General features: G+C 46.8%; 1 protein-coding gene across 23 annotated transcripts in view; it reads right to left on the bottom strand.

Annotated features, from left to right (window-relative positions):
- The window catches only part of Nav2 (neuron navigator 2), a 651,028-nt gene that overhangs the window by 207,667 nt on the left and 419,712 nt on the right, over positions 1-23,649 (bottom strand). For all 23 annotated transcript variants that reach the window (XM_006541297.4, XM_006541300.4, NM_001111016.1 and 20 more), the window contains one exon: positions 4,269-4,341. In XM_006541297.4, coding sequence (XP_006541360.1) covers positions 4,269-4,341 — 73 coding nt within the window. The remainder of the gene's footprint in view (positions 1-4,268; positions 4,342-23,649) is intronic.

Here is a 23,649-nt window from a genome sequence, read left to right as displayed (position 1 = left end):
TTTTGTGGTTTTAGTTTTTGGAGATAGGGTTTCACTATGTAGCCCTGGCTGTCCTGGAATTCCCTTTGTAGACCAGGCTAGCATCAAACTCAAAGAGATCTACCTGCTTCTGCCTCCCAAGTGCTGGGATTAAAAGTGTGTGCCATCACCAGCTGGCTTGTTTTGGGTTTTTAGGACAGTCTGGCCTGGATCTCAGTATACAACCAAAGGTGACCTTGAACTTGTGATATCCCTGGCCCTACACCTCAGAGGCTGGGCTTGGAAGCATGCCCCTCCATACTTCATTTATATGGCCAGAGATTGAATCCCTGCTTCTTGCATGTTAGGCATGCACTCTCCCAATAAGCATGTTACCAACAAAGACATCTCTGACAACATTATTTTGTTTCAACACTTTTTTTTTTTTTTTTTTTTTTTTTTTTGGTAAATGGAGTCTCACTATGTCTAACTTTGCTTGATAATCTCTAAATGGACCAAGCTGACATCAAATATTATAGACCTACAAGCTTTGCTTGGGATTAAAGGAGTGGCTACCACGCGGTACTTGTTTTAATTTTTTTTAATTAATTAGTTTATTTATTTATTTTGTTGTTTGAGACAGGGTTTCTCTGTGTAGCCCTGGCTGTCCTGGAACTCACTCTGTAGACCAGGCTGGCCTGGAATGCAGAAATCCACCTGCCTCTGCCTCCTAAGTGCTGGGATTAAAAGTATGCGCCACCACCGCCCGGCTGTCTTAAAATTTTTAAAAGAAATTTATTTTATTTTTTTACTTAATCACTTTACATCCCGATCACTGGTCCCTTCCCAATCACCTCCTCCCTCCCCTTCTCCTCTGAGCGGGGGGTTGGGGGTGGGGGAGGGAATTCCAGTTGAGTCAGGAAGTCCTGTACAACAGAATAGCAATATGAACAAACCTGCCCCAAGAGGAGGGACGATTTTGAGTCAAAGCATAAGGAAGGGGGCGTTGTAGAGGATAATTATGAAACTCCTCTTCAAGTCCCGCCAGCCTGTGGGTCTGTGCATGGCTCCCAGTGATGAGCCAGCTGTATAACTGCCTCAGACCACCCAACCAACCGCCCTGCTCTGGAGGCCCTGTGTCCCACCAATGGCACCATCTGTGGGGAAGAGGGGAGAAGCTCAAAGAAGCAGAGCCTGTGGGAACCCTTGTTCAGAAGAGCATAAACTGCCCCTCACTGCCACACTTTGTTGATGTGAGGACGGTCAGTGGACACACGCCGCCTGTTCCCTGCTCTCAGAGGCAACAGAGACACTTCCTGCTCTCCCACCCAAGATGTAAGGGGTAGCAAGTAGGCAACTGATTTCCTGTGAAAGGCACGCACGCCTTCAAGCGTTGCCCGGGACTGCTGAGTCCAGGCCCTCCCACTGGCCTCTGCCCGTGTTCAGAGTCACCTGAATTGTCAGAAAATCATCATAGTGTTTTTTTGTTATTGTTGTTTTATTTTTATTTTTTTAAATAATGTTGTTTTAATGTCTTTTGTTTTCCCTTTGAAGCCAACTGATTGCCGCGGGCTCCTCTTGAGAAGCAGCTGGCAGCTGGAAAGCCCCACAGATACACCTCCGCCCTTTCCCAGTGATTACAGCTGGCTCTGGACCGACCGACAAGGCGGGCGGGCCGTGCGCACCTGTCCCGCGGTGCCGGGTAGTGCAGGCCTGCCCCGACCTGTCTTTAGAGAGCCACACAGAGCCTTTGTTCCAGGCCCAGACAGCGGGTGCCCAGGGGCAGTCGCTACTGCGATAGTCCACAGAGGTGATGCTGGTCTGAGTGGCCCCCTGGCCCACGCCTCCTGCACTCTTCGTGCCCTTAAAGCTCTAGCCCTTTCTCTTTGCTCTTGGAGATGTGCCAGAGTCTGCCAGTTTAAGCCTGCCCTGCCCTGCCCTGCCCTGCCCTGGGGTGATGTTTTAAGATCTGCCCTGCGCGCAGTCCGTCCAGACTCCACCTGTCATATCTGACAACCTGTTCTGGGAGAGGGGTGGGAGTTGGGGGGGGGGGTGCACTTCCTGGGAATATCTGGACTTTGCTCTTCCAGTCCATCCTCCCCTGTGGTGGCAAAGCAGGGGTCGAGAATAAGGTGTACTCCATTGAGGGCTAGGCACTCTGGGTACTGTTTGGGGTACCTAGCTCTGTAAGTTGACTGTGACTAACAAGAGTTGTGCTTGTGGAAGTGCAGTGCCCAGTGCAGTTTTTTAAAAAAACAAAACAAACAAAAAAACACAGATGCTCTGCTTGTATAGCCTGGGTGTCTTCTAAGAGATAGGGCTGCGTCTCTAGCTTTTCCAGGGTGAACTGGCACTTATCAGAGATGTCACTCATAATCTGTCTTTGTGTGTGGTGTGTTCATGTGTGTGCACATGGGTGTGTCCATGCACTCTCATTACCGGACCTGAAGCTTACCACCTGGCTAATTGACCGGTTACCTCCTGTCACCAACCTCTATCTTCCTCAACTCCAAGTCCTAGGTGTTCGGGCAAATCGTGAGAAGCCATGACCAGTGGGGCCCTGCTCAGGTCTTCATGCTCGCACAAAAAGCACTTCAGCCACTGAGCCATCTCCCGGCCCCATTCAGCTTCCAGCCAGTTTCTCCATCAATAACCATGAGTCCTGTAAACTCTACGTTCAGCCGTGAGAACAGGAGCCAATGCAGACAAGCCCAGCAGAGCACAGTTAGTATCTGTTCGGTAAATACTTCCTGTAAAGGCATCTATGCCTTCTGAGTATAAGAGAAGGTTGAACAAATGAAGCAGAGAGACAGACAACAGGCAGCTGCTAAGTGGCTAGAGTTCTCCTCCAGGCCTAAGGAAGGAGGCAAGACTGCACAACTCTGTAAAAGTCCCTGCAGATGCTCTCGTGGGAGAATAGAGACCTGCACCATTCCTAGACACTAAGAGGAACATGCTCTGCCACCTACTGGTCATCACAGGAATAGCACAGAAACACTGAATTTGTGTCTACTACTGAAGGTTCCAACAATGTACACTAAACCCACAGATGAGACTCATAGCTAAGGCAAGGGCAACCTTCTAAGGATTTTTCTATAAGTCCTGAGATTAAGGTTGGCTAAGCTACCCCTGAGATTCATGGAACCGATAACCAGACCTGCCCAAGGAGAATTACAACCATTTTCTGACACATTCCGCATAGAGTCACACTATGGATGTAGAAGCCGTGGATGCCACCCACCTCCAACATGGAGGAGACAACAGTTCAGAAACACAGCCTGATAGATGACGCAAGCTTTCATCTCTTCGCAAAGACAAGGCATTAGCCCATGCAGGACCCATAAGGTCTGCTAACTTACCTACTCCATCTGTGGACTCCAGCTTACTGCTCTCTCAGCCCCACCCCAGCTTCCAGGGCCAACGCTCTTTTTACATCTTTTCAGAGCACACTCCTGCTATGCCAGGAGGAACAACTGCACTGCCCCGACTGCACTACCTGTTCCGGGGAAAACTGGAGGCAGGTGCAGCCTAATGAGCTGGGGAGATGCCTGGCCTATGGCAGCTTCAGAGCCGGCAGCTGCCTGTGTTTACAAACAGGGGGAGGGGGAAGGAAGGGGAGAGAGCAAGGGGGGGGGAGAGAGAGAGAGATTGAGAGAGATTGAGAGAGAGAGAGAGAGATTGAGAGATTCCAGGTGGAAGTGTTGCCTGAGGACTGAGGAGGTAGATAATTCTGGCCAGCGGGCTCCAAACTATTATCCCACCTAACAACACTCCACTAGCAGACACTGTTGATGCTAATTAGCCACCAAATCCAAGTTAATTAAAAGCTAATCGGGAGGCTAAAAGGTGGTAGTGTGTTCGCAAACCTCACTCTCTCTGTCTTCAAGAGCAAGGTGAGATGTCACCAGCAAGGACTAAGCAGTTCCCTTGGGCGCTGGATGGTTGGACTTGGTTCTGTGGTTGGATATTCTCTTTCCCACAGATAATGGCTGGTTGATAACCTGCTGCGCCACGGGACAGGGAATCAGTGTTGTTGAAGCAGGAACTTCTCTAACTGGAGCAGTGTGCTCCCATTCTCTTCCCCCACACCCTCTGTGGCATGCAGATGTGGCATGCACACAGGGCTGCATTCTTAGAGTGATCTGAGAACTGTGAGAAAGTTAGTAACGTCAACTGTGCTGGAAAGGGCACCCAGCCAGGACAGCCCACCGGCACCCCTGGTCAGGACTGCAGCAATTGACTGTTAGGTAACAGGTGGGCCTTAACAGGTGGGTATCACAAATGATGAAAAGGCGTGGGCCCTGACTCACCTTCTGCAGACAGCCCCTGGGTGTTGATTCCCTTAGCTGCCAGGAAATTCAAGCAGGCATCTATGTTTTCAATCTAGAGGGGAAAAACACAAGACACGTTTAATAACCATTCAGCTTTCTCCAGACCCACTCACGAGGAGCCAACAGCAAGCAGAATGCACTCGAATTGACCAATGAGATAGACGGGAGCGACGAGGTTAGGACTCTCAAAACGCTGTCTGTACTAGCGCAGGAAGCAGTTACTTAATATCCTAACCACACGGTGCCAAAAGTCGAGGCCTTGGACTGCTCACAGATGCCAAAAATAACCAGGGCGGAATGAGATCTCTCATCTTGATCAATGTCACCACAGTGTGATCCTCAAAGCCGGAGCAGTTGCCAGTAACACGGAGGTGGAGATGAAATTGATAGACCCACCCATCCTCCAGTTGCTGGGGGGAAATTTCCAGTCAGTAAAGAAGCAGGCAGTCAGATGTCCACATGGTGAGCGGCAGTTTCAGCAGGAACCAGGGTTTACCCACAAAATTCTCAGCCTGGCAGGAATTGCAGGTGACCACAGAGTCCCATGACCTCTGGGATGCCGCTGTCCTTTGTCCTCTCTGTGGCAAGGATAGAGCCACCAGCCGGAGTCTGGGAGGCTGCCCGTGTTTGCTAGTGTTGACACCAAGGCCAAGGGCAAATCGATGTCAGGCCTCGAACAAAAAAGCAATTAGGTCATTCCCAAAGGTCTGATTTGACTTCGGCTGTCAGGCCTAATTACTTTTTTTGTTTTAAAGGAGAATATTCTGGCTTGATGAATGTCTCTGGTGACCAAAAGTAAAAGAAACGGCTTTTAACTGGGCACAGCGACCTTTGGACATCACAGAATTTGCACTACACAGTGCCAGTTCCACCACTCCCATCCACAACTAATTCCTGTAATGGGATTTCCCAGACTCTCCAATGTTTATATGCACTCAACCCAGTATGTACGCCACGGAATTTATTCTAAATTAACAGAGGACTGCCTTTCACAATGAACATATTGTCCTTATCCCCACTCTCAGGCAATGTCTTGATGGCTCTAGCTGGCGAGAGTGTTTTAGTTTAATAGCTCCGAGCACAGCTTGGCTCTGGGCTGGTCCTCATGAATTTGATTCACCCTCCTCTATGAAGTAGACTTCATTCTGCCACTGACTTCTGGCATTCTCCCTTTCCACTCCAGCTTGTAGATCTGCTCCTACCTCCTGAGGCCTTGGGTTCCAGGAGGGTGTTAAAACATCGAACAAATTCCATGCTTTTATCATGGTCTCACTGGGAGGGTGGTCCCCACGGTGGTGGTGGCTCCCACTGTTTAACTCATTAAACAGGCCCCAGGCCACCTGACTGAAACTGTGCCATCTTAGAAGAGCCCACACAGCCTCCAGCTAGAAGTAACTCTCTGTAGGGAACCCCCTTTTTAATTTATTTGTTTATTATATGTGTATGAGTACACTGTAGCTGCCTTCAGACACACCAGAAGAGGACATTGAATCCCATTACAGATGGTTGTGAGTCACTATGTGGTTGCTGGGAATGAATTGAACTCAGGACCTCTGGAGGAACAGTCAGTGCTCTTAATTGCTGAGCCATCTCCCCAGCCCCACCTTTGTTAAAACCCGGGTTCCCACTCCTTCCAGCCCACCTTGAAGGTCCTCCCCAGGCTGCTTTATAATCATGAGACCACTAAGTGAGAGCACCTTAGAGGGAAATGAAAGTGGGGAGAAAGGAAGAGATCACTTCCTGAACCCTATCACATGGTGTGTGGAGGGTGACCTGCTCCCATTTGAAAATATAGTAAGAGTTAGATTTCCAAATACTGTTTTACCCTATTACAAAATCTTGCTTGTAAGAGAAAATATTAGTCATAAAAAGAGAACACTGTCTATGATGGTTTTGTTTCTATTTATACAGCAAAACACATAATAGAAGATTATGGGACCACAAAGAAGCACTGTTTTATAGACAAATACATGTAATATGTTTACACACACACACACACACACACACACACACACACACACTTATTTAAAGAGATGCTGTTATTATGTTGCCCCGTATAAACTTGAACCCCTCAAGAAAGCCTCCTGCCTCAATCTTTATTTATTTATTTATTTATTTAATTATTTGAGACAGGGTTTCTCTGTGTAGCCCCGGCTCTCCCGGAACTCACTTTGTAGACGAGGCTGGCCTCGAACTCAGAAATCTGCCTGCCTCTGTCTCCCAAGTGCTGGGTTAAAGGAGTGTGCCACCACGCCGGGCCCTCTGCCTCAATCTTTAGATTAGCTGGCACCACAGGTGTGCACAACCATTGTTGGGAGCTATTAAGACAACTCTATTGTCTTGATCTCTGAATTGGGCCTCTACCCCCCTCCCCAGAAGAAAAGGGGGTCAAAAGCGGGCCACCAACGCACCGTTCCGAGAACAACCACAGAATGTTCCAGCCCTAAGTCAGCGCCAGATGTCCTGACCACACCCTGATACCACCAAGTTCTTGCTTCCCCGTGTAGCTGCCAAAAGAAAAATTTCCAGTGCCCCATCCCTCCTGCTGAGAAGTACTTCCTCTTTGCTTGTGCATTTAAGCCTTGAGCCTTGCTGAATACAGTGACACCTTGATGCTACTCAGAATGCTTCCATGTCGTTCCTGCACTTGGTGTCTGTCTCTCCCTCCCCCCATTTGGTTCTTAGGAGAAGGTCCCCCCAAGACCCTCGAATAACTAGACCTGCTGGAGGGGTCAAACCATTTCCAGTTCAAGCCGGTATCACTTTGAAACCACAATAAAAGTATGAAATTTATTGAGTATTGTGATACATTTCTATAATACAAGCATTTGGGAGTGTGGGTAGAGGCAGGAGAAGTTGAAGTTGAAAGCCGGTCTGAGCTAAATGTGACCCTGTTTGAAAGTCAAACAAGAACTAGAGAGATGGCACCAGTAGTTCAGAGCACTTGCTGATCTTCCAGAGGACCCAGGTTCAGTTCTCAGCACTCACATGGGAGATCACAACTGTCACCAACTTTCATTCCAAGAGATCTGGTGCCCTCTTCTGGTTTTGGCAGGAGGGACACGTGTTATGCATGCATACATGCAGGCCAATAATCATACACATAAAACAAATCTTAAAAACCAGACAAAACTGTTGTACACCACATTCTTTCATGACTATCCTTTTCCATAACCCCATGCTACTTCTTTAATAGAGTGTTTTATCTTGCATGTGGCTGATGAGAGAAACTAAGGTAATTCTATCCCCATGGGGAAAGAGAAAAGGAAAAAAAAAAAGCTGTCTGTCGCTGAATTTTTGTTAATGCAAAAATTAAAAGTGGTGCAGTTAATATTTATGCTAGAAAGGGTCACGTATCAAGGCTTAATACTTTGGTACTAGAATAACAATGTAAACTACAGGAAAAAAATGATGGGGGTGTGGAGAGAGACAGAGAGAGAGAGAGAGAGAGAGAGAGAGAGATTGGCTTAAGAAAAGCATTCTACAATGCAGCACTTGTACAAACTCCCTTTACAAGGTTCAGGGAACACAGTTATTCATCTCCTCTATGGGACATTCAATGTGCACCGTGTCCTGTATAGCATCATGGCAGGCCCTGCTGGCAGAGCTGGCCTTACTACATTTCAATCCGGCCATCTGCTAGGGTTTCTCATGGCACTCAGTTCTATGAAAAGGATAAATAACTATAAGTGTAATTTTTTTTTTAAATAAAAGGCACAGAGGCATACTTTATCCTTGGTTAAAAAGTTCTACCCTTCTTTTATACAATTTTGTGTCATTTAACATTCCCTCACAGGAGGATAGGGGTAGAAAAAGTAGACATTGTCCTAGGGGCAACGTCTTAGGCTGTCATGGTGCACGTGGGAGAAGGGGCATCAACAGCCATGCAGTGGGTAGAAGTCAATGGCGGTCCTATGATGTCCATGACGGCCCTTTCCTGCACTTAGTAGGAGAACAATCCTTACTCTCTGGGAAGGATTATCCAGTCAGAACTCCAACAGTGCCGAGGCTGAGGCTCCTCAGGTTGGATGACCCATTCCCAGCTTGGCTGTGCACGTGTCAGGCATTGGATACCTGCCACTGATTTCAGTCAGGACCACACGATGGGGTGAGTGAGGTAAGACAGCTAAGGCCAGGCTTTTGAACAAGAGCGCCTAGGTCAGTGAAGGGGCTGGGCAAATGCACCCAGGGAACCCTCCTATCTTGCTCAGGGGCCTGGAGCCACATACTCTTCCTCTTTGGGGTCCACAGAGCCATTCCGTGCCCACTCTGATTCCCCCCCAGAGCACATGAACCAGAGGAAGGACCTGAAACTTCGCTCTTTCAGTGTAGAGAAAGCATTAGGACACCAAGAAAATACAAGGGACAATATCCAGAAGGCTGAACCACACTCCCAGAAAGTGTTAGGTGAAAAGAAAGGGGGGTGGGCAACTGTGGAAAGGCTATGCACAGCCCACAGATACCTTAAAAATCTTCCCAGTGCCTTGAATTCTGCACAGGAGGAGTTAAAAAAAATTCCTCACGTCACAAATCCACTCTTTAATCATGTTCTTCTGGGGCTGGAAATCACTCCTGACAAGGGGGGCTGGGACCCTCACTCTTTTCATCTGCACCCCAGGAACACAGAGAGGCTGGGGAGCAGGAAGGGGTCAGGCCTGGATTCCAACCGCCTCCAGCTTCATTTGGAAGGAGATCAGAAGCAGGCCCTGCTGCTTTGATCCTGGTCCTCTCGTGATTACAATGTACCTTAAGGTTTTCCTCCAAATAGAGCACAGGTGAGCAACCCAGCTCCCCGCCCGTGAAGACTGCCAGCCACCACGGCACCACAACAGGACCCCAGTGCTCATTATAGTGGCAAAGATGCTCTTGTGCCCTCTCTAAAGAGGCTTCTGGCTCATGTGTGATCCAGATACCCAGTGAGGATCCTGTTAACACTGGAAGGCAGAGAGAGGGAAGAGAGACTCTTAACAAGAAAAGTATGTAAATACGGCCAGACCTGTTCATTAGCACAGTGCAGCCAATATAAACTACTTTCTAAAATTAGCTAAGAGGAAAACAAATCTGTGTGCAAAGGCTGACATTCCGGGGTTGCCTAAGGGGGGCTGGGATGGCTGAGGAGGCTTTTATAATTGTGGCCACAGAGATGGTCAAGAGCCCTGGGACTGAGCTGCCCCAGTGGGAAGTTTAACTAAAGCTGGAAGCCCAGCAGAGTGGCCGCCATGTGGCTTGGAGGCCTGGAAGCAACAAGGTGACTATTGAAGAATGGGGCAGGAAAAAGGAACAGACACAGGCCAGGATACCCTTCCCCAGAAACCTGATGTTTGGAGCCAAATGGGGCCCAGCCTTCATTCACCTCAGCTAGTCCTTTCTCCTGCAGGTTCTCCACAGTATCTGCACTTCAGATCTGCAGGGCAGCCTCCACAGCTGGGAGTGTGACAGCCTTCATCTCAGTACTCAGAAGACCATTCCATAGCTCAGAATGCCCGTTAATCCCACTACTTAGTCAGGGGCATATCTGTAAGTTCAAGGCCAACCTGGTCTATATAGCTAGTTCCAGGACAGCCTGGGATATGTAGTGAGAAATAAACAGAAAAAAAAACTTTCAGTGGTGATCAAGGTTTGACTGGGTCTCATGCTAACAAAGATGCAGACCTCAGAGGCTGTTGTCTATCTCCTCTGTGGCTTAAAACAATGATCAAATACCATCTGGTGTGGTGGTTGCCATGGCAACATCTTTCTCTGACTACCAGCATAGCCGAGTGCAAAGCAGATGAAGATGCTGAATGTAAGGGAAGGTGATGGCCAGGGAGCTTGGCGTCCCTGGCAGGATGGGTCCCTGGCCATCCCAAGTCAACACAAGCTTCACACTGTGCCCCATCGTGCTCTCCACTCTGGAAGAGGGCAAGGAGCTGATGTACCAAAGTCAGGCCATTCATAGCCAGGTTTTAAAAAAAAAAAAAAATCACAAGATGCCTCGACCCTTGGCAAGGCTAGGTTTGAACATGCAAGTTCTGTCTCTCAAGAAGCACTGTAACTTCTAAAACCAGCTCAAATGACTTGCTTGTATGTGTATGTGTGCACATGCATGAGAGAGAGAGAGCACTTTATTCCCGATGGTGCTGTCTGCCATTAAGATGGCTCAGTGGGCAAAGGTGCCTCTGCCACTGAATCTCGATGACTTGTGTTTGAGCTCTGACTCCCACAGTGGATGGAAAGCTGTCCTCTCTGCACGTGCACTGTGGCACAAGTATACCTGCACTCACACATACACAGTTCTTACTGAGAGGGATATATAGGTATATAGTAGGTACTTAATACTTGCTGACTGAAAGAATGAAAGGGAAAGAGGGTGAAGGCCTAAGAAGGAGACGGTTGGGGAAGAGGGAAAGCATATACTTGTGTATATAAATTAAAAATAAAAAAAGCCATTTACTTATTCATTCACTTATATGTACTGAGAAACTACTGGGTACTGGGCAATGTGCTGGCAGTGGGTATACAGTAGTGAAAAAACTAGGACCTCTGACCTTGTTGGGCCTATAAGTGTAATGTACGTGAACAAACGTTCATTTATTGGTACACATGTGAGGACAAGATGACAAGCTGTCACGGTAAGAAAAGGAGGAAGAGGAGGAGGATGTGGGGAACACACATATTGGAAAAAGATCCAGCCACGGGCAGTCTGAAAAAAAATTCCCAAACAAATGGCAATATGTCAGGCCGCAGACAGGGAAGTCTTATCACCTTTGTTTACTGATGTGGCCCTGCGAGGGATCCCTACATAGCAGATAACTTGTTACTTGCCGATTGAAAGAATGACAGGGAAAGCATGTTAAGGCCTAAGGTAGAGGCAGAGGTAGGGAGAGAGGGAAGGCAGGACCTCTCCATCTCTTGTGGAAGCCCTGTCAGCACCACATCCTGCCCCATTGTCAAGGCGACTGCAGCCACACTCTACTCGGCAAGCACGAGAATGGGCTATTCTGTGTTGGGCATAGTTCCACCCACAGCTTCGACATGAGATATGGATGATGGACTAGAAGAGATGAAAAGGCACAGAAGTAGCTGTCTCCATCTGGATGTTTACAGTCTGAAACTGCTCAACCCCTCCCCTGTGTGCTGTACATAATAAACAGCTTGGTACCACGTTGTCAGCATGCACGCAGACCCCTGTTGTCCCATACGCATGTGCATTTGTGTGTCTGTCTTTTTAGCATTCTCTCACTAGTCAGGGTTCCCAAGGACCCATGACATGCAACACAAAGTTCATTTCTATGCCTGCTTACAAAAATAAAATAAACGCCGGGTAGTGGTGGCACACGCCTTTAATCCCAGCACTTGGGAGGAAGAGGCAGGCCTATTTCTGAGTTCGAGGCAAGCCTGGTCTACAGAGTGAGTTCCAGGATAGCCAGGGTTACACAGAGAAACCCTGTCTCGAAAAAAAACCCCAAAATAAAAAACTAAAATAAATTAAAAGAAGAAGAGTATCAACTCAAACAAACAAACAAACAAACAAACAAACAAAAGTCAAAACAAAAAAACTCATACTATACACTCTGGGCACATGTCCATCTCTCCCTAAGCACTGGTCCCCTGGCCTTTCCTGTGCATGCTAAGGGCACATGCCAGATGCCTGCTTTGCCAGGCTCACTTCTGTTCCCCTCCCACCCCTGTCACTGTGGCCCCAGAGAAGCTCACACAGAGCTTTTTTATTCATTCAGAAGAAGACTTCAAAAATGAGGGATCGCGTGTCCATTGTGGATCTTTTTCTAGACAGTGAAATACTGGGGGCATGGGGCCTGACCTTCTGTAGATCACCCAGCTGCTGCTTGCCTGGCTGGTCTGTCAATCCACTTTTTGGAATGGTTAATGGGTACCAAGTCATGGCCAGATGGGAGGGCTGAGTCCTGGTCTTCTACCACAAAGAAGGCTGACAAGAGTAAACAAACACTATTGAATAATCAGAATAGCTAGACGTGAGAACTGGAAAGCTGTCCCTCAAGGAAACACTCACGTTCAAGATGATGGATAGTTTGTAATCAAGACGATCAACGCACCAAACAGTAGTAGGCTATATCTCAAACATGTACAACTGGCTGTCACAAACGTAAAAAGCAACTTACTCGTTCCTTTTTGTTTTCTTTCTTTCTAAAGATTCTTTAAAAAAAAAAAAAGCTGATCAAGAGTGTGTGTGCGTGTATGTATGTGTGTGCACAGAATGTGTTTACACGTGGGTGTCTGTGCCACAGCATACATGTGGAGCTTTGGGGATATTCTGTAGAGTCAGTTCTCCAGCTTTAAGTGTGTTCTGGGGGTCAGACTCAGGTGCCCTTAGAAAACACCCGTATCTCACCAGCCCTAAGATTTTGAGACAAGGCCTTCACTCTGTTGTCCAGACTGGCCTCAAACTCACAGTAATTTCATTTTCACCAGCATTGAATTATGGGCATAAACCATCACGCCCAGTCAACTTATTAACCTAAAAAAGGGGCCAACGTAAGGTCTACAGCGAGGCCCTGGCCACTGTCATGAGATATCAAAGCCACCTTCGAGCTTCATAGCGTTTATCTATGGAAGTGGGCTTGAAACTGGAAAGCATGAGAAAGCGGGAACAGGGCTGGGTGTGGCCCACGGCTCCCCGTCTGCCTGCTTCTCTTCTGGCTCCGTTGCCTTGCCCAGCTCTTTCCTGAGATTTGGCAACATTATCTACCATACCATTTACAATATTTATAACTTTAGCTTTCCAAGATGCTGTCAAGAATTCCTTGAATAAAAGAGGGGGTGGAGGACTTTATAGGAGTTTCTCTGATGTTTCAGCAAATGGGTACAAAAAAATTCAAGGGAGGGAAAAATTGAAACCAAGCATCTCAGATTCCTCCAGTGACTATCATTTTCCATTGTGTCTCCAACGGCCTAGACTATTTCATTTTCTAGGGTTTTCCAACTTTCCAGATTTCCCCCTTGAAACAAATCAAGCCTGACAAAGGTGCTAAAGCCAGTCTTCACCCTGGAGAGTCCCAGAGTGGAACCCCAGGGCTGAGCTCTGCCCCCTTTCACAGATGGTGGCCTTGTAAGCAGAGGCAGACCACTAGTGACAAGGGCCTTGAACACAGGTCTTCCTCCTCCCGTTCCAATTGCTTCCCTGTTCTCAATTGCTTTTCTGCCACTGTGACTAAACACTGACCAAGGGCAACTTGGGGAAGAAAGGATTTGTTTAGCTTACAGGTTAACAGTCCATCATGAAGGGATGGATGCTAACGGAGGAGCTCAAGGTGAGAACTGAGGCAGGCTGCAAGCTTCATTCGGTGCATGGAGTGATGTTCCCTGGGGCTGGCTCAGCTGACTTTCTTATTCATGCCAGGTCCACTTGCTAGGAAATATCACCACCTATGGTGGGCTGGCCCCTCCCTCCATCACTTAGCAGTTAAGGAAAAAAAAAAAAAGCTTCACCAGGCAGGGCTCACAGGCCAGTGTGGTCTATACAACTTTTCAGTTAAGGTTCCTTCTCTCTAGGTTTGTGTCAAGTTGACAGTTGAAGCTAACTATCAGTGCTGGCACTCTGAAAAGTCAAGAACTCCAAGTGAGGAACAGAAGACAAACAGAAAACTGACAAGGGCCAAGGGGCAATCCTGGAGTGCCTCACAGGAGATAGGGAGGGGTCTGTCAAAGGCATAGACTGTCAGCTGTTGAGACAAGCAAGTCCCTGGGGATCAAAGACACAGCAGGGGCAGTGGTAGACTGAAGTGCCAATTAAGTCAATGATGGGAATCATTATACAATGTGAATGGCTGCCATAGTTTGGATCTGAAATGTACTAAAGACTTCACACTCCTGAACCTGGTGCTATTAGCAGGAGGACCCCCATAGTCAGATGGCCTAGTGGGTGGTCTCGTCATTGGAGGTATGCTCTTAAAGGGCCAGACAGACACTGCTCTTTCCTCTAGATTTCTCACTCTTTGGGAGCCTTGATAAGAGGAGAGCTTTATTCCGCTGCTGTATTCCCTGCCATGCTGTGCTGCCTCCGTGCTATAGACACAGAAGCCACAGGACGCATGAGGTGTGCAGTGAGACCTCCAAACTAGGGGCCCAATGAAACCTTGCTCTTTGTAAGCTGACCATCTCAGGAACTGGTTACAGTAATGGAAAAGCTAACTCAGAAAAGCACATTTACACTAAAAAGTAAGTGTTTGGCAGAAACTTTTGGCTTTACTCAGACAGAAGGAACAAGCACAGGCAGTAATTTTAACTGGAACACCATGACTTCCAGTTCCTCCAAACACGAGGAAGCAAACAGCGGACACTTGCAGAAGAATCTTGTCTGGGAAGTAACTAGTTAAGTCCTCGAAGGTTTCACACGGTCCTTTAGAAACACTAGCTAAACACCCACTCTCTCCTAGGCCCTAGCCTAGATGCGGACAGCACAGTGACAGACAGAACAACATTGTTCATTCCTCAAGGAACAACCAGCCTACTGGGCATGCTCTGGCTTCAAGTAAACAACCAGGCCATAAACTCACCGACACAGTGATGTTAACAGCCAACTTACATACTTAGAGCCAGTCACAGGCTCATGCCCTTCTTGTACCTTTGCATGTGCCACAGGCCACCTCGATGCCAAAAAGAAGGCACAGCTACACTTTATATCCCCAAAGCTGTATGTATAGCTGAGGGGTTAGTTTTGAATTATACACCATTGCTGATATGTGTTCCCAATACATAGTCGGGAACTTTGCAAGTCATAGGCAGGATATCTCCAACCAAGAAATTAGGTTTGACTAGTACACACCACTCAGTCAGAAACTGTGAGAACAAAAATAATCTAAATAGTATCAATAATTGAAATAGTTCTTCACTTTGCTTACTTGAGAGCCAGAATGTCAGAGACATGTGGTGGTCACTGAATGAGGAAAATATACCAGACATGGGTGATCCCACTGTGGGACACCCTTGAAGTTTCCAAGGCTACATGATCCCCAGTGCACCTGTGCGGAAACAGTGACATTATTGGCTTCTCAAAGAATGCTAATCTCTGTTTCTATTTATAGCTTTGTACAAACATTCAGTTGAAGCAAATAAAACTTCCATTTACTGTTTAAAAAGAGTTTGTTAAACAAACAAAATATGAATATTGACCATTTCCTGTGTTGTCAACCTATTTCTCAATGTACTAAGAAGATAATACCTATTCACTCCCCATGTCTACTCCAAAGACTAGGATGACTGCTGGATGATCATGAAAACAGTCTTTTGTATACCAACTCAACAGAGTAAATAGTAAAATCTGAAAATCAGAACCAATTCCCCAAAAGTCCTACTCAAAGGAGTCAAATAACAACAGTTACACACAAAAACAGAGATCAAGGGATGGAAAGGTAGCTCAGTTGGTAAAGAGTTTGCTTTGTAAGCATGAAGACCTGAGTTTGATCCCAGAGCTGTGTGTGGTTTGCCTTTGAAATCTCAGCACTAGAGAGAGACAAAGGGACCTCTGCGGCTTGCTGGTCAGGCAGCTCTATGGTCCAAAGGAAATCCCAATTCCCCAAACTCCAAAAGTCAGTCCAAATATCCAGAAATGAATTCAACCTGGAATACAGGATGATCTTTTGTGGTTAGGTAAAAGCCGGGATTCCTCGGGTTCCCCTCTACCAAAAGGAGTCATTCCCCTTCCCTCAGACAGAGTGGGGCATAGTGCTACCTGTGATGTCTACTAGACTGTCAAAGCTGATGCTGGCCTCCTCAGTATCGCACTTCAAAGTCCATGTTGGCACCCTATCCCTTCTCAAGGCCTCCCTCACCCTAAACTCCCCCAGCTCACAGGCTGTCTGTCCTCCCACATCTACCCATTCTCCTTCTAACCTTGCTATCCACCCCCCACCCCCCAGTATGTGTTCTCTATTCTCGATCCCTGATGTTCTCCCATCTCTCATAGAGAGCCCTGGTCATTTCCATGTCCAGTCTGCAGGCCATGTTCAGTTTACTTCTTTTTCTCTTTGCTCTGGACTTTTCCAGATACCTCTGGCTGTTCTCATATATCTACAATAAAAACCTCCCCCTTCACCATACCATGGAGTGGTCATGTCCTCAGATCATGCACCCGGCTAAACCACTTGGCACGTGTAAGAAAACAAAGTGGAAACCACCAGAGGAACAACACCCAAGATGGTCCTGGCCTCCACATGCATGCATACACACACACACACACACAGACACACACAAGACATACACAGGTATATACACGCATTGCGCGCGCGCACACACACACACACACACACACACACACACACACACACACTTATACATGCACACACACTTTTGTACATGCACACACACAGTCACACACTTGTACATGCAAACACACTTTTGTACATGCACACAGACACACACATACTTGTACATGCGCATGCACATACACACATACTTATACATGCACACATACTTGTTCATGTACATAACATACAGACACACACACACTTGTACATGCACACGCACTTTTGTACATGCACACACACACACACTTGTACATGCAAACACACTTTTGTACATGCACACAGACACACACATACTTGTACATGCACACATACTTGTTCATGTACATAACATACAGACACACACACACTTGTACATGCACACATACACACTTGTACATGCATACACCTGCACACTTGTACATGCACACACACATATACACACACTTCTATATGCACACACATACACACTTGTACATGCACACACACTTGTATAAGCACACACACTTGTACAAAAACACACACACTTGTACATGCACACACACATATACACACACTTGTACAAACACACACACTTGTATAAGCACACACATACATGTACACACACATACACACACACATACACACTTGTACATACACACACATACTTGTACAAGCACACACACACTTGTACAAGCACACACACATACACACATACACACTTGTACATACACACACACACACTTGTACAAGCACACACACACTTGTACATGCACACACACATATACACACACTTGTACAAGCACACACACACTTCTACATGCACACACACACATACACACACACACTTGTACAAGCACACACACTTGTACATGCACACACATATACACACATACACACTTGTACAAGCACACACACACTTGTACAAGCACACACACACTTGTACATGCACACACACTGAAGGGCCTTTTGCTTTCCTTATGCAATCACTTTCTCAGGGAAGGCTCTCCTCCATGTTCTCTCATCATAGACTCCAATCAAAGGTGAACCCTGATGACCTTGCAGCACAAGTCAAGTTGAGGCTCTTTGGCTCTTGCCTTTAGATTCCTCCAGGAGGAGGTAATACAGAGATGAGGTTTTGGTTGGGCTGTGAGAAACCCTCTCACCTGAGAAATCCACTCAGGAGAAAATGTCAACTCCTCAAGCATGTAGGCAATGGCAACCATCACTCTAAGAGAAATGGGACGGTGGGCAGAGAATTGAAGGATCTGAAATGGTTGGAGTTAGCATCCAGTAATCACAATCAGGCTCTGTTGACTGTCACTTATCAATTCTTTGGGCAAGGTAGACAACCCTGCTATTGCTTCCCAGATGGGAGACAGACACTGAGTATGTGACTCCCTCAACCTCAGTTATTAAACAGAAGTGTTCTGTCAATGGCACTTCCCTGTACAAACACAGGGTACTAACAATCAAACAGCACACGCTTCTCCACGCTGAGCACTGAGCACACCACTGAGTCATTTTCTCTGTCTGTACCTTTAGCAATGTGACAAGACAACCAGGAGGGGCTCCATCCATCCAGGCCAAATACAACCTGAACCCCGAAAGGATACTTCAAGGGGAACGTAGCTTCCTTCTAGAAAGTTCTCAAGTTCATTCACAGTATTTTAACCCTTCTGATACAGAAACATTTTAAATCCCTGAAAAAAATGTATAAGCCTTTGTGATGGTTTAATAAGAAATGTTCCACAGCATGCTAATGCATTGGAATTCTTGGCTCCCAGTTGCTGTTTGGGGCAGGTTCTGGAACCTTTGGGAGACGGAGCTTTACTGTAGGAAGTGTGTCACTGGGGGTGGACTTCGGGGCTTTAGAGCTTAGCGCCATTTCCTGTTCTCTCTGCTTCCTGTGTGGGGATGAAATGTGATCTCTCTGCCAGGTGAGCCTCATGCCCTGTTGCCATGGCTTACCCACCAAGAGGGACTCTTAGCTCTCTGGAACTACAAGGCCAACCAAACCCTCTCTTTCCATAGCTGCTCTAGGTCACACATCTTAGAAAAGCAAAAGAAAAAAAAAAGAAACTAACACAAATCAAAATTCCCAAACAAGAATCTTTCAAACTCCCACAGGGCCAGGCACAGGATTCCTTAAGACGTTCACAATACTTGCAAGGATCTAATACTTTGGGAGAGTCAAAATGTGTGCTGAGGAAAAACAGGCAATAAAGAAATAAATAGAAGGGGCCAGGCACAGGAGGGCCTGGAGAGCCAGCATTGTAGCTCAGTAGCAGAACACTGGCCTAGCCTGGTGCTAGAAAAAAATATTGGTAGGTAGAGCTGGTACTAGTCGCAGGTTCAGGCCATGCCAGAGGGAGTAGCTGCTGCCCAGTTTCTGCCAGCTTTTGCCATAAAGAGCTAACTCATTGTTACCCAACTGATTATCTTTCTGCCAAAGCAGAAAATCAACTTTTATCATTCTCACTTAACTGAGATCATAAGGAGGGTTTTGTTGCTGTTGTGTTGTGTTGTTTAAAGTTCTGACCCTGCACTTGACACTTGCAGGCCACAGTCCTCCACCACTGCTCAAGTGAGCACAGGGGCTCACAGTCCTGGTATACACACACACACACACACACACACACACAGTCTGTGTACCTTCAAGTGCAAACAGGCATCCCTCACTAAGTTCTGTTCCTCGGAGATATAAAAAGAAAATAAAAAACTTTAAAACCACACACACACACACAAAGCTGTCCTTTGATGCTAGGCGAACATAAGAACTCCGTGAGGCCATGTGCGGGGAGGTGGGCCCAAGCACGCGGCCCAGATGGCTTTTATACAAACCACAATCCAAATGGTTATAAATCATCATAGGATTTCTCATTCTGCTCGGGAAGGTCTGAGGCTTGCTGCACACCCACCCCACTCCCGCACCATCAGCCTGGCGTATACCAAGTGTCTCAGCCTCGCTGAGCACAAAGTTACCAATTACTGCTCCCAACACCTCAGACCTGGCAGAGGTGTGAGTGGAATCCCCTTTAGACTTCCACTGAGCATTTACCAAGTACCAGGGACAAGACTTCTGTCTGCAAAGCCACTCGTGTCTGGGGTGCAGCGGGGTAGGTGCGGGGGATAGGGGCTAAAAGAGATGAAAACCTCTTGTTTATTATTTCAAAGCCTTGTTACTGTCATATAGCACAGGGACCAGCTGGATGGATCAGCAGGTAAAGGTGACATACTGCCAACCCTGGAACCCTGACCTGAGTTTGATCCCTGGAATCTACACAGTGAAAGGAAAGAACTACTTTCTGAAAGTCTGCCCTCTGAATCCACACATGCATCATGGTACACACACACCACAAATAGAAATAAATAAACATGAAAAAATAAGAAAAACAAATAGCATGTAAAATATGATGAGCTTCTTGCAAAATTTACTTAAATGTCATGCGAATTACAAGACAAACATGCATTAGGGCCCTAGACTATATCTACAGAGCAAATGAAAGGTCCCAGAGACTAAGGGCCCAGACCTGGTAGGAAATTCACTTCCATGAGAATACAGCACAGACAGGCACAATTCAGACCCCATCAGCTTAGACTATATAATGTTGTTAAAGACTGATCAAATAGGTCCTAAAAGAGTGCTAAAATAGGTGCTATGCTAAACTTCAGCTGATGTTTTTGAAATACTCTCAACTTAAAACATTTTGAATTCCTCAATGACTAGATACTGTACTTCATAACATATTTGAACAGGTGCATCCCAGAGAATTTTCTTTTTCTTAAAATACTCTTTGAGACAGTCTTGCCCTTCAGTCTGGCTTTGGACTCATGGTAATCCTCCTGCCTCACTCTCCTGAGGTCCTGGGAGTACATATATATGCCGCTATGCCCAGCTAAGGCTTTTTTCTTGACTCTAAGACAACGTCGAGCAAGTGGGCTGTGAGATTGGCCGCTTGAGTATCTCCTAGGAGTTTGTAAAAGTGCTCAACTCTTCCACTCCTCCCAGACCCCTGGAGTTAAAAGCTGCAGGGTCAGGCCTAGAATACTCTATTCAGCATGTACATTTATGTTTGGGAAACCTTGCTGAAGAGGCTTTGCCAAACCCAAATAGCTTGCTACTTTGATGTCTTTTTATATACCTTCATAACGGTGATGTGAGCCAGGAGTGGTGGTATACATGACCTGTGGGTTCCAGACCCAGCCTGGCTACAGGATGAGAACTTGTCTCAAAAAAAAAAAAAAAAAGCACTACGTAAAACTGTAAAACTGTTAGAGAAGATAGAGAATGGGAGAATTCTTGGCCTAGAATGACTAGAAAAATCTTCAAGTACTTAAAAGTATCACCGTTACTAAACTCCAGCCTTGCCTCTGCCTCTGAGGTGCCCCTCCCCAAATGATCAGATAACTCTAATGGTTTAATTCTTCCCTCTGAGAAACACGAGCTGAACATGGTTAACCTGGCTAGCCCAATGCCAGGACCTAGGCTGAGAGAGGAAAAGCAGGCTACTTGCACAACAGAGCTTTGGCATTGTTTAATAGCACATAAAATATGATCAGTCTCTCATAAAAATGGCTTATATACCATTGTCAATTACAAGACAAACATACATGAGTCTGGGAGCATAACCCACGGCTGGGTTTACATCTGCAGAAGAACTGTATCTGTCAGCATCAACTCTGGGGTTCAGAAGGAATGACAACGGCCTTTCATGGTTGCTCGAGAGTCTGGGGCGCCTGTGATGCGGGGTTTGGGAGGAGGAGAACGTACCAGAAATGGACTGCAGCTGCTCTGTAGACCTCCTACCTGCACCTGCTTGGAGGGTGCAGGCATGGAGACCTCCTTCCTCGTGCATGCAAACCGTGGAGGCACCTCCCAGGAAAGTCAGCCCTGCAGGAAAGAAACTGGCTAGCTGTGGCCAGTGCTATTAAATAATGCCAAAGACCTGGGCAGAATTTCCCTTCTGATCTCGTAAGCCACTGTGCTTGAATCTTCGAGTGTGTTAGCTCCCTGGTGCCCCTATGAGCAATTGCCTCAAGCTTAACAGCTCTGAACAACCATGAGTGTACATGGGCCAGAAGTCCTACCTTGGCCTCAGAGAACTAAATTCCCGCTGCTTCAGAGCCGTGTCCACTTGAGCAGCAGCTACAGCAGGACCTGTTTCCCTAGAATCCCTGAATTCCAGGGCTCCTGGCCCCTTCCTCTGACTCCAAGCTAGCAGGATAGTACCCATCATGCTCTGTTATTTCCTGCCCCTTAAAGGATTCTTGAGTTCATCCCAGGCCTGCCCAGATAACCATCACAGGTTACAATCCTTAGCTTGCAAAACAACACGTGCACGATCATGGAGATCACGATGCTACATAGATGTGGGTTCTCACTTCACCTCACTTCACTGGGCACCTACTTTCTGACCATGAGGAAACTCCTTGTTGCAGAGATCAATAGTCATGGGTGGCATGCAGTGAGAATGCCCACTAGATGTACACTTGATTTGAGTCCCTTCCGCTGACTTCTCTCTCCTTCCTCATTGTCTGCCTATGGGGCAGCTTCCATTATCCCTTTTATAATAGAGAAGCTGCCCCAGAGAGAACTGGGCTCTGCCCTGGCCACACGTCCCATTCCAGGCCATGCTTGTCTTTCTTCACCCTGACTCTTTCCCACCCTGAGCTGCTGTAAGGGATGCCTCTCTGTAAGGGATGGCAGGACACCCTTCAGTGTCACAGTCACTGTCCATATACAGTGACTGATAATGATAAAGGGATTTATTAGGGCCTGGTTTCTGGCAGAAGAGCCTCAGGGTGCCACTCGTCAGAGCTGGGCAGCCTCAGACAAGTTACTCAGCTGCTGCCTGCCTCAGTTTCCTTCGTTATAAAGTGAAACTAATCATGTCTGCCTCCATAGGATATACAAAGACCAAGTCAGTTAATACAGAGCGTCTACAATAGTATTCAGCACACAGTGGGTACAAGTTGGGTTTCTTGTATAGTACTGTATGAAAGCAGTTGAAGAATAATAGGAACAACAGCTCTGAGGATGGAGGGAGGAAGGGAGAGAGGGAGGGAAGGAGGGAGGGAGGGAGGGAGGGAGGGAGGGAGGGAGGGAGGGAGATGTTCTATCATGACCCTTAGCCCTGCAGAGCCCAGCATCCGGATTATTCATTAAACTTAGTAGAATGAACAAAATACACATCCTTATCCCGAGGGCTGTCAGGAGACTAAAATGAACCACAGCATCTAAAGCACTCGGAAGGTGGCTCATCCCAGAACAGTGGCTTGTCATCCTTGTCATCCCAGTATTACTCTCATAGCATCCAATGGGGATGCCTCAGCACACTTACTTAAAACATCAACAAAAAGAACAGACCAAAACTGAGAGATGGGCCCTGACAAGCGACATTTCCTACTCAGGTCTTCTAGGTCAACCCAGGGAGAATTAAGTCAAGGAAAGTTTCCTAACATTGCTAAATTTCCCTGAACTCTCACAAACAGCAGCAGTGTATATGGAGGAGTAAGACCTGGACTCACCCATCCTTCCTCATACACCCTGAGGTGTCCAGTAGCTCCACTACTGGGGACAGTAAAAGGATCCTGAAGGGCCTTCTAGCTATTCTTGAGAGAGCTACTAGTAGTTCCAACAGACCTGAGTTCAATTCCCAGCACCCAAGTCAGGTAGCTCACCTGTAACTCTAACTCTAGGGAATTTGATACTTCTGGACTCCTTGGGCACCTGCAGTCATTCCTCCACAGACACATACACACATAAATAAAAAAGAACCTTAATAAAAATAAAATAAAATAAAATAAAATAAGCCAGAGTCCTAAGGAAGAGGGGCAGAAATGCAAACCACTATCACCTTTAAACATGACAGTCAAACCCAACCAGGATGGCAGGACTGGGTAGGAAGCCATGGGTGCTGCTGCTGCTCTTGGTCCTGGCCTCCTATTTTGCTATAAACTCCAAGTGGCCTCTGAGCTTTCCCTCATTCCTTCTTGGTTCTGTAACATTTGTGTGCCCTTAGGGCCATGTAAAAATAGACCCAGAAGCCTTGTGCAGAGGTAACTCAGCTGCCCAAGGATCTCAGACACTCCTAAGGCATGCGGCTGACTTGCTGGCAGCTGCTGTTAGGGTTCCCGGT

The sequence above is a fragment of the Mus musculus genome, chromosome 7 (genome assembly GCF_000001635.26).
Source record: "Mus musculus strain C57BL/6J chromosome 7, GRCm38.p6 C57BL/6J".
NCBI classification, from domain to species: Eukaryota; Metazoa; Chordata; class Mammalia; order Rodentia; family Muridae; genus Mus; species Mus musculus.
This window is presented reverse-complemented; position numbering and strand designations above follow the sequence as displayed.